At 38.7% G+C, this 12,522-nt stretch overlaps 1 protein-coding gene across 1 annotated transcript in view; it reads right to left on the reverse strand.

Annotated features, from left to right (window-relative positions):
- The window catches only part of dgkh (diacylglycerol kinase, eta), a 205,358-nt gene extending 193,677 nt beyond the window's left edge, over positions 1 to 11,681 (reverse strand). The window contains exons 1-2 of the mRNA XM_076264201.1: positions 11,557 to 11,681; positions 1,426 to 1,590 (exon numbers count right to left, since the gene is read on the reverse strand). Of these exons, the coding sequence (XP_076120316.1) occupies positions 1,426 to 1,590; positions 11,557 to 11,604 (213 nt within the window). The 5' untranslated portion in view covers positions 11,605 to 11,681. The remainder of the gene's footprint in view (positions 1 to 1,425; positions 1,591 to 11,556) is intronic.
- Positions 11,682 to 12,522: the final 841 nt, after the last annotated feature.

A 12,522-nucleotide genomic window follows, 5' to 3' on the forward strand; every position in this document is an offset into this window, starting at 1 on the left:
GGGTACTGGCACTTAGCTCATTCGTCTTACTACCTAATAAAGAAAATAAGACCCAAGAACTACTGTGACCTTGGCATCCTTGTTCAGAGTGCTGCATGGACAATATTGATTCAGGAAGCAACATATGTTTTCCAGTCAGACTTTTATTTACAAAAAAAATGTTATCACCGATTTAGTTTACATAACAATGATTTATAATACAGCATGCAGCTGACTGAGACTACAGTGAAATGGTGAGATTACTCGTTTACCATTATATTAATTATAAAAATGTATCATTGATTAGGTTTTTTTACATAACAATGATTATAATACAGTATGCACCTGGCTGAGACTACACTGAACTGGTGAGATTACTCATTTACCATTACAAGTGTATTGCTGATGCTTTATGGTAAAGATGTCATAAACATGCATAGCCTAGTTCACTAGTAAGCTACTCATCTAAAGGGGATGTTATGCTAGGATGATCAGACATTAGATCATTCTCAACAAACCGTGTAGTAGCCTAGCCTAAAGTTACATCAGTTTTACCTTTGTGATTTCTCTGCAGCAGACGTTCTCCACTTCATTGGGCATAGTGCACCTAAGTAACAAAGATGTTATAAGTCATAACTATTTTGGCAGAAAAAAGCAGTTCATCACTTATATTTCATGTCAGGCAGGCAAATAAAGCTTGTTATCGAGGCTTGAATAGTACGAGTAGCCTACTAGCCTCGGGCTAAATTAGACGCTAGGTTATAGAGATATATTTTGTTAATCAGGTGTGGATAATATAATAAACAAAAACTTACCACAGTGAAACGTCTTGGTCCAATCTACGACTAACATCGCGCTCATCACTGGCTCCATCAGCTCTCGGGGTCAGATTCTGGTTCAAATTGGTAAGGCAGCACTGACGCCATAATCGCCTAACTTACAAATGTCTGACGAGACGTTTCTGTCAGCGCCAAGATTCTAACTGCCTCAAAATTCTCAGCAACCAGGCGTTTCACATAGGGGTTGTAATACTGATAGATACATGAGGGAAAATAATGTGGCCGACGACACTTCAACGTTGTAAATCAATTCTACCCAACAAATTAAATAATAAACAGTAAATAATACCATAATAGGGCTCCTTTAAGGCCCTTGGGTCTGTGCCCAATAGGCTCCTGTGGTAATCTAAGACAGAATATTGTGCTTTGTCTTCTGTCCTCTAACATTGCAGAATAATGGACGACTTTAATATGCTATCATAATATTCGTTTTTTAATATTTATTTTTATTCTCATTAAATGTATTAATACAATTAATAGGCAAAATAATTTGACCTATTCATGAAATCCTGCTGCAAAAATAAATAGAACACTTTCTTTTTCCGGTATTCTGCCCATTTATAACATACAGTGTAGTGATAGACAAACAAAATAACAGCTAATTTACCTTGCTTCTAATCTGTCCTGAGGTTGACACCTTCCTGATGAGTTTCTGAGGACCTTCTTGTTCTCCATCACTGTCCGAGGACTCATCAACTGGACCTGAGCATCCCATGGCACCCATTACATTCTGAGGAATCCCTGATGTGGTAACAGTTCCTTTCTCAGGTTCCTGAAGGGGAAGGAGTCACACAACTCTACATTAGCCTTTTGGTGGTCAGCCACTGCCTCATAGTTGTACAGTGCAATAGTGTTCTGATTTATTTCAGGGTTTCTACTCTATAAGAAATTTAAAATCCCATGACATTTTCCTGACTTTACTGAATTTCTATAACATATTATATAAATAACCATTAGAACCCTAGACTGTTTTAAGGTCATTTTCACTACCTTTAGTTAGAAGCATTTATCCTGGTCATTGTAAGTGCCACACACATGCTATATATTGGGTTTTTCAGCAGAGTCTAGGCTACCCAGATCTGCCACAATTTCATGTATTAATACTTGCCTTGATTTAATTTTGATTTTTAAATAATAAAAATGCAAAAAGCGTATTATAAATTTTTAAATATATATATTTTTTTAAAAGTCTATTTTTTGGGGCTTTTTATGCCTTTCATTTGATAGGACAGTGGAGAATGACAGGAAATGAGTGGGAGAGAGAGTCGGGGTGGTATCCGGAAAGGACCACGGGGCGGGAATCAAACCCGGGTCGCCGGTGTACGGTGCAGGTGCCCCAGCCAGTTGCGCCACGGCTGGGGCCTAAAATTCTTATATTTTGACTGTATCTCACCACTGCAAGCTGGCAGCCCATGTGTGTGTAGGGCAGACTGTCCTGAATCTCGCAGGCTGGGCAATTTACAGACATAGTGGTGCGCGCCTTACAGAAATAAATGGCATATTTTTTATTTAGTGATGAAAAATTACCTTTCTGCGCTCCATATCTGTGACAAGAACTAATCTGACCTGACCTGAGTTGTGTTAGCCTGTGTGTGCACTCATGATAATTCTCTACAACAACTTTTTACCGCATTGTCATGAACAAAGTAAAGGCAAAAAAGGTGTTTCTTTGTCGAACAAATTGGGATGCAATGTGAGCCTTGAATTGGATGGCATGTAGGAATTTGCTAGGATCTCAAAACCGGATTATGAACATGCTTTGCCATAGAGAAACACATGATAGGCCCCAGCTGTGGCACAACTGGCTGAGGCACCTACACCGTACGCCGGCGCCCAGGGTTCGATTCCCCCCAAAGTCCTTTCCGGATCCCACCCCTGCTCTCTCTCCCATTCGCTTCCGTTCACTCTCCACTGTCAGTATCATTAAAGGCATAAAAAGGCCAAAAAAATATACTTAAAAAAAAAAAGAGAAACACATGATAGCGTTGGATTATGCTTTGCCACAAAAACACACAAAAGGATCTTGAAAAGGATACTTGGGCAATGTATTTTTCACTTTTGTAAACTTTATACTTTTTGAGATATTAAGCTTAACTCATTGAATGCCAAGCTGTTTTCGGAAACTTTGTCCTAGAGTGCCAGCAATCTAGACCATTGTTGATGATTTTTGTACAGCCACAGCATATTCTGTGTTATAGCTATGAACACATACAATGGCTCGTTTGAAAGGTGAGACTTTAAGCTCTCAGTGGGTGCAAACCGTGTATTTCTACACGCCTCTGTTCCTGAGAAATCCCAAGCTAAACAGTGGCTAGTTTTCATCAAAATCGCTGTTTTTTTTCTAGAAATGGTCTTTCATGAAATATGAAGTGTTGCCTGTAAAGTTTCCGGGAAGTGACCTGGCGAGACTGCCACCTAGTGATAGACCCACGAAAATGGCCTGGTTTTGAGCTGATGTGCATGCGTCACTGATTCGACCCAAAGCGGCAACCGAGTTATGATAAAATGTCCAGATAAAATGTCCAGATGTGCGTTTTCATGAGTTTTCGATCGTCATATATATTTCATTTCCATTCATCACAGAGTTCCCAAAATCACATATAAGGTGTGTTAGAGTGTCTAGTTTCGTAATTTAAAAAAAAAAAGCTAAAAACGTAATATTACGTTTTTGGCACTCAACGCATGGGAAGGAAAAGGCACTCAATGAGTTAACAGAAAACAAGCTTATTTTTCCCCATAGACTTTGCATTGCCACTATGACATCACAAAGGGCTAATTAAATTGATTTGCACCTGTATCAACTGCCATCTGCTCAACTAGGCCACATCAAAGAGCCAGTTAAACTGATTGCACCTGTATCAACTGCTTTCTGCTCAACTAGGCCAACTCTCTCTGTGCCTCTCCATTCTACAAGGATATAAGGCACATTCCATCCAACTTTCTATCCATTCATCTTCTTCAAACCATTCACTCATCCACCCAATAAACTATCTATCAACATCCATTAAACTTTCTGTCTATCAACATCTATTACACTATCTACAATAAACTTTAAACTATCTACTCTGTCTCAGGCTTTTAGCATACAATTTGGCTTTCTTAAGACTACAGATCCTTTTCAACTGTTTCCTCTGCCCACAACTGTTTCAAAATAAATGTCCTCACTACAATAATTCACTATTAAATAATTTAACTATTTAAACTACTCAACTATTTAACTGTTCAGCCATTTCAACTGTAAGTTATCATCAACTATGACTCCCGCCAACTGTTTCCTCTGCCCACAACTGTTTCCAAATAAAAGTTTGTTTTACATTTTATGTTAATATATGTTTTGCATTTTAATGCACTGGTTATTTCCTCGAAATTACATTTTCTAGTTGAGTGCCAATCACTTTAAAAAATATGTGAGAGTAATTAGCCTTCAGTCTCACGGTTTTAGTCAAGTGAATAAAAGTTGCACATAGTGCATAAGGATATGTGGATGCAATAAATTATGTTTTGAATGTCATTAGATAAATAAATGTTCAAAAAAACGAACAAGTCGAAGAAGATCATTCTGGGATCATAGAAGAGATAAGTGTCTTGCAATGTTCATTAATGATTTTAGTAAGCACTACTGACAGACTTGACCTGAGCTAGCAGGATAGTTAGCAAGGATCTCTCTTCAGATGTAAAAGTTTGCCATGGTTGCGTAGCCTATTAAATTACATTAAACCCAAATTAGACCTAAATGACCTAAATCCCACAGCCTAGGTAGGTTAGCAACACAAACTTGAGAGATGCAAGTGAGCAAATCAACTTGATATTAGCCTATTATTATGTGTTACCATACCATCACTAGTAGCCATATGTAACAGAGGTCGTAATTCGTCCGCCGCTCACGGCCCTCGAACCCACCACCTCGACACAAACCGGCATGAGTCGAACGCTCTAACCACTGAGCTAAAAGCCCAGGCTTCCAACTCAGCGGTTAGAAGCGTTCTTAGGGTTAGGGGTGTGAGGATTTACACGGGCAACTAGCATGCTAGCTCAGTTCGCCTCCGTTACACATGTCTCGCTGCTTATGGCACGGCAGGTGCGCACACGTGTGTGAGGAGAAAAGACGCACAGCCACAGGCTAGGGGAGAAGGCGCTAGAAGCATGCCATGCGCACACGCAGGTTACTTCAAAAGAACACGATCATTCTCAAAAGTATCAATACTAATAAAATTAGGTATCGTGACATTTTTAATTTCAGGGTATTGCGATACTTTTGTAGTATCGGTGCACCGTGCAACACTAAACCATCGTTATCGGGAACCCGGGCCCTGGTCACATAATCCAATGAAAATTCGTAGGGTCCTGATTTTGGCAGAAGTTGGGGGGAAAATGCCCCTTGACACAAAACCAGTGACGGACTGGCCGTCTGCATTTTGGCCACATGCCAGAAGGGCCTTGCGTTAAATGGGCCGCTCAGAAGCTAGTGAATGTAGCATTTTATCGGGCTTATATCCGCATGGTGCAGATTCATATAACATCCTGTAGACAGGCTCTCATTATTTACACACAAGCCTTAGCATACTCATCTCCCAAAGTTATCCATCCAGATTTTTCAGCTGGATTTGATAGCCCAATATAACTCTTTAATACTATTGCTATTGGACGGCTGACTGCTACTTACCATTCTCCTATCCTTCATGGTGTGTCGTACCCTTCTCAGGTATGTAGGCTAAATAATTTTTCATTGTGTTTTAATTATTCTTGAGATGTTCCAAAAAGGAGTGTTTAGTTAGACATAAAACATTCTACCTGAAAGTTGTTAGATTTTGTTGGTTTGTTCTAACATTTGACATCTGACATTTGACTACATGACCTGTAGAATAATATGGTTGAACAATATATTGTGTACCCAGTCTCCAGTTAGTCGTAACATTTGACCCTGTAACAATGACTTATTAATCTAACCATTGTTGTGATTAACTTGCCTATACCTGGGGGGTATTCCATCAACCTCGCTAAAGGCCAAACCTGGTTATTTCGATAAGTCTCGCTAATTTTAGTGAGAATTCCGTTCCATTAATGAGGTTAACGTGAATCCCAGCTTGGTAACCATGGGAATTTATGCCACAGAACTAACCTGCTCCGTAGCAAGTTAACTTTCAAGCTAAATTAAGCTGTGTTGCTTAACCCAATAAGTCGGAAAACGAGTCCAAAAAGATGGTTCCGTCAACCTGTGGTTTCATCACCTAGCCTACAACTTCTAAAATAGAAGTAGGCCTATAGAAATGTTTTTTTTTTTTTCCGACAGTGCACCAAGCATGGATTTACACATTCACTACCTCCAAAGAATGTATGAAGATTATACGATTAAACATGTTTTAACTTCACATGCGTGTGGTTCTAGGAATCGTGCTACTCTGCGTCACTTACGTTCGGTGGTGGTGTAACGTGCAGCGAGACGGTATAGGAAAGGAATTACATTTTTGTGTGTTCGCAGGTTCGCTTCCCATACGAAGTATTAAGGCTACATTGTTTATCACCTTGATAATGGCATTTTTAGTTATAATCTTTGATGAAAGACATATGTCTACTGCTGATAAAGGGTCATGCACATTTGGTAGGCTGTTCAGTGACAAATTGCCAGTGGGCTATATTATATCTGATGCAAGCCAAAGGATAATTATTCTGTAGCCTAGGCAGGTAATAATTAAAACTGCTTCATGTGTCGACGATTGTTCATGAATGTCAAATCAACTGTGTGCACAGATCAAAAACTAGGCATACATTGAATTGAAAGCCATTGCATTTCAGATAATTTTATTTCAAACACTTTGGGACTTATGGGAGACAATAGGCTATTATGTTGATACTAATTTATTTTATGACCACCTAGACAATAATTTGGAGTGAACTCTTTTAATATAAGAACGTAGGCTATAGATAGTTGGGTCATTCCGTGTCAAATCACCCAGTGGCTGGCAGGTCACCCTCTCCCAAAAAATCTGAAAAAACTCACAGGTGTTTGTAGACCAAACCTATGCATAAATCTTAAATAGTATATCTGTATCACTAATGGTTCCAAAACTACAGCCCTTTGAAGTTTCAAGTCATTTTAAGCATCGTGGTGAACAATCCTTTTTGTTCAACTTCCAACATTATTGGCTCTTTTGGTATTTCACACACATTAGTGAAACTATGTGAATAGAAGTACATTTTCCTGTTGAATTTAACAATCCAATCAAATCAGGTGTATCTTGTGTAATTCCCCCCTGAAAATGGCTATAAATTCATTATGTGAAAAAACATCACCACCTTTGAGGGCTTCTCATTCAAAAAGTATGTGACACAAATTCATCAGATTTTTTTCCCACTCATGTATGGATTATAAGGTCATGTCCATGCATTAACTTTGGTTGTTAACATTATCACATTGTCAGAGCATTTTTATTAAATTGCGCTTGATTTTCATCTTCTCATTTCACCACGTGGACAGTTAACAGGATTTTTTTAAATTTTACCATATATCATTCTGTATGTGAGGATCATCTGCCCAAAATTTGGGCTTGTTGCTGAGTTTCTTCATTGAGATAAGATTTTTTACAAATATTGTCTATAAATCCACTGAATTTGTACTTTATCTGCAGTACCACATTGCACCACATGTGGTGCTCTTTTAATACAATGGAAGTCAATGGAAGAGTAAGAGAGTCACTTGTTTGCTGCACATATCCAATCTAAACACACAGTTTATGGTTCATATGGTTCAAGTAAAAAGGGGTTTCTAAAATTCTGTACATTGTCAGATGCATACAATACTAACGATTTATCATCTTTTTACAAATGCCTCTTGGATCCACGAGTCCTCAAACCTTGTTATGAATACTTGTGATGAAAACACACATGGTCATCTTCATCAAGTGAAATACCTTGATGAACTGAATTTTAGAAACCCATTGTTTCTTGAATATGTTCCTTTATGTCATTCATTTTCCAACTTCTTTCCCAGATCACATGGAGACGAAGCACTGATCTCCATATTGATGCTCTTTGTCTATGTATCAAAGAGGATTGCATCCCATGCATTTGACGATGGATATAGACTTTGCCTAACCAGTTGGCTAGTAATTATTAAAGTACTCACATAGGCACTGATAGGTTAAAGCTGGTGTAGAAAACTCATTACAAAGATGGTAATTATGCTAAATCCTCTTGCTGCATGTATGATGACCAGTCAGTCTTATGTGTGTATAATTTACTTGATCAGTTTATTTTCTCTAGATAAGATTTATGTATGAGTAGTATGTTGTTCATGTTGCAATAATTATTTGGACCAATTCAACTATGAACCATAAACTGTGTGTTTAGATTGGATATGTGCAGCAAACAAGTGACTCTCTTACGGCTCCCACACACAGCTGCGTTCCGTCAACGCATGCCAGTGGGTGTTCCCGACGGTAGCTATGCAAATGACTTGAAGTAAAACCGTAATGTGATTGGTTGGTGCCGTCCGTAGATTGGCTTGATTGGCCGGTGCCGTCTGTCGGTGCAGCAACAGCTGAACTCCTCAACACGAGCGGCGGGAGAAACGCGACGCGACGGACCCACAATTCAGTTTGGCAACGGATCACGTGAGCCCATTTAAAGTGAATGGGATGCGTCTCCAGCAACGCGATGCACGCAGCTGTGTGTGGGAGCCGTTACTCTTCCATTGACTTCCATTGTATTAAAAGAGCACCACACGTGGTGCAAAGTGGTACTGCAGATCCAGTACAAATTCAGTTGATTTATAGACAATATTTAAAAAAAATCTTATCTCAATGAAGAAACTCAGCAACAAGCCCAAATTTTGGGCAGATGATCCTCACATACAGAATGATATATGGTAAATTTAAAAAAAATCCTGTTAACTGTCCACGTGGTGAAATGAGAAGATGAAAACAGGCTTTTTGAAAATCAGGCCCAATTTTAAAAAAATGCTCTGAAAATATGAAAATGATAACAACCAAAGTTAATGCATGGACAGGACCGTATAATACATATATGTGTAGGAAAAAAATCTGATGAATTTGTGTCACATACTTTCTGAATGAGAAGCCCTCAAAAGTGATGATGTCTTTTAACATTATGAATTTATAGCCATTTTCAGAGCTTTGCAGAGGGGAAAGTACACAAGATACGTCTGATCCGATTGGATTTTTTAATTCAACAGGAAAATGTACTTCTATTCACATAGTTTCACTAATGTGTGTGAAATACCAAAAGAGCCAATAATGCTGGAAGTTGAACAAAAAGGATTGTTCACCACAATGCTTAAAATGACTTGAAGTTTCAAAGGGCTGTAGTTTTGCAACGATTAGTTATCCAGATATACTATTTAAGATCTATGCATGGATTTGGTCTACAAACACCTGTAATTTTTTTCAGATTTTTTCGGAGAGGGTCACCTGCCAAATTGTGCTGAAATTGGGTGATTTCACACGGAATGACTCAGTTTTGAATATATGGCAAAGTTGTTTTTGAGTTTATAGGCCTAGGCTACTATTTATTCATTCACTTGTTTTGTTCAAGCATAGACTGTAGGCTAGTCTATGTGTTCAAGAGTGAAGCCAATCAAACTCGCAATTGATTTCAAACCATTAGCATTGTTGTTTTAAATGTAGACTAGGCTATGCTTTCATTATTCTCCAATTTCTGTAGGCAATCTATTTTTTTCTCTCGATGTTAAATTTGATGACTTTCGATGAAAATCCTGTAGATGGCGCTTGCCTATCGAACAGAAATCATCTAGTATTGACTTAATTTTACGACATATATCGTCTTTTCGTCAATCTACTGTTTTGGTCTACTTTTCTACCTCGTGCACGAGCAGATGTAGCTGAACTAAACCTCGCTTGAATAAACAAGGCCAAGATGCCGCTAACTTGAGTTAATGGAACGGCTTCAGCCCCAAGTGAAGGTATACGCTAGTTCAAGCCAGGCTATTTCTGTTAAGCGCCGCCTTCATTAGCGAGGTTGATGGAATACCCCCCTGGTTTGATGAACATCCTTCATGTGTTGGGGAGACATTGTGCAAACAGTGTGTTACTTGCTACAATATTTCATGCATAACTCCATATGACTCTGATCTTTGACCCTATGACCTTGAATGATACAATACACTTGGCATTGATGCTTATTAAGGGTATATTCACACTAGCTTCTACTCTCAATGTTTCTCAATGCAGTGGGGGGGGGGGGGCTGTTATTACCTCAAATATTCTGAAATTAATTTAAACGTCAAGCATTTGTTGTTGCATCATTGACTTTATGTTGGAGATCCGTGCTAGGGGTATGATTAGCGATAGAATATCATATACCATGCCCAAGTCCACCTCTTCAAGCAGGCCCAAGTACAGATCAGTGTACCATGGTTGGGTACGGTACAGAGCGTGACACTTCAAACAAACTGGATTTTGGGGGTCAAGAGTACTTGGGCACGGTACAGTATGAGGTGTGCCAAGTTTGATGAAGATCTTTCAACGTGCTCAGAGGATGCAAGAACACTGTGGTGTAACTGAATAACTCACTTTTCATGAAATTCAATTCATTTTGAAAAGGAGATCTACTCAAGAGACTGTAAAATCACAAGATACCAGATCCAACTTGTTAACATGCAAAAAATATACTCCAGAGATAGCTTTCAGCAAAATGCAACTGTCCGTGAATAAAATGTGTTAAATCTTTAGATGCACTTCAAATGCATTTAGTCTGCCAGCTTTAAGCCTTCTGGACCAAAAGACTGCGTAAACAAACGATAGAAAACACTTACCTAAATTCCACTAAGCAGTCTTCAATGTCAACAATAATTTCTCCCTCAAGAGTTAGAGCAATAATTTCCCCCATTTCTAACGTGGCCGTTTGAAATGTGAGTCTAGCCTAATTCTCCTTTGGTTGCTTAATCGACTGCATTGTATACCACTATGTTCTATATACAGTCTGTTGTATACAAGCTATTATGAAATCGCTATTATCCTCGTTAGATAACAATTAAGTCTGAAATCTCAGATAACAATTAACGATATTATTAACCTGCCAGTTCAGCTATCTGCTAGACTAAGATACAAGATTATTTGCTAGTGTATGCTAGGTCTGAGACTATATTATTGACGGACAGTTGTCCACTGTTATTGTAAAGCCAATAGGCTACGCCACTGCTTTTTTCGCCAACAGCAAACGTTTAACGTAACGGATCAAATCACAATACCTAGGCCACATACAAGAAACCCACACCATCGTAAAACGGCACAACGTTAACTACTTTAATAAAGGCCTAACATCCCAAAACAAAGACAGCGTCCTCCTCTGATTCAACATCTGCGCTACGACAACGAAATACATTAACAGGGACATCAGTTTAACCCTCTTAATAGCCCACATTTCACAAACAGCATTACCGTTAACTATAACTGTAACTAAACCACGGTGTCTTGATGTCAATTATCAAATTCAGTTGTTCTGAGCATACAGCAATCTATCCATGTTCATTCTTGAACCCTGTAGTGTAAAAAATAGGCGAGTTACCTCGCGTTACCTCGCAAACTGTTAACGAAGATTAACTTTTCTAAAGTTCCCAAGTAGTAGCCTCAAAACCACATCTGCAACTAAATCTAGACTCATGTCAACAGAGACCAAATACATTTTGTTCTGTGCATGTGTCTTTTCTTCTTGTTCGTTCTTGAAACCAGCGTGAAGGTAATGTACAAAAATGGCAATTTACCAGTTCTTCCCAGGCAGGGCTACGAGTATAATTATGATCCTCATCCATATTCCCAATGTTTTTGCACTCTTCCAGTGTCACCACAGTCTATTTGAGAGCTGACTGGAGACCTGCGTGTGGCTGCGTTTATGATCCTGCACTGCTAAGTCGCGCGCACGGCACAACCAGAATATTCCTTCTCTCTTCCGGTCTTCCAAGTACTGAGCTAAAGATCCTTGATTAACCGTTTCAATTCTCTCTGACTGAGCCATCAGCGCCAAGAGAAATCCGTAAAGGGAGCAATACTGGGCAGTGACGTCACCGACACAGATCGGACTCCCCAGTGGTGTTTCTTACAGGCCTATTTTCCCTTAGAAATCGACCCCAGATGCAGCAGATGGATGTTCTTAATGTAGGCCTAACCAGCGTCGTGTGGTGGAAGCACAGTCGACTAACAATTCTGTCTGATAGGCAATTCAGGGCCCAAGTCGATATACTCAATATGTAGGACTGAAAACAAAACATATCAAATTTTGTCAATCCTTGTCAAAAATTAAAATACAACCCCAATTCAGAAAAAGTTGGGACGTCACTAGGAAACGTAATGTAGCCTACTGAAATTTACCTTAAATTACCCCTGAAAACATACCAAAATAACTTAATTTAAATTAAAGTGGTCCTTAATTAAGGCCCTTTAATTTTACCTTAAATGCCAATTTATTGAGTTTTAATTAAAAGTCAGGGGTTTCATTTATGTGTTGTGATTTAGGGGTAAATAAGGACACTTTAAGTATATCTTAATTTTATTTTAAGGTGTTAATTCAGGGATTTGTTGATTAAGAGGGGGAATTGAAAAAGTAAGGGGTAAATTCAGTAGGCATTTCTCCTTAATCGACCTTAATCTATGCACATTTCTACTCAAAAACTACTTAATTATAGAAGGGTTCTAAGGTCAAAAGTAAGGCATTTATAAGGGCTGAAATTAAG

The sequence above is a fragment of the Alosa pseudoharengus genome, unplaced genomic scaffold (genome assembly GCF_046254945.1).
Source record: "Alosa pseudoharengus isolate Yale_2024_CS ecotype anadromous, Long Island Sound unplaced genomic scaffold, YU_APseudo_1.1 YU_APseudo_1.1_scf_3, whole genome shotgun sequence".
NCBI lineage: Eukaryota > Metazoa > Chordata > Actinopteri > Clupeiformes > Clupeidae > Alosa > Alosa pseudoharengus.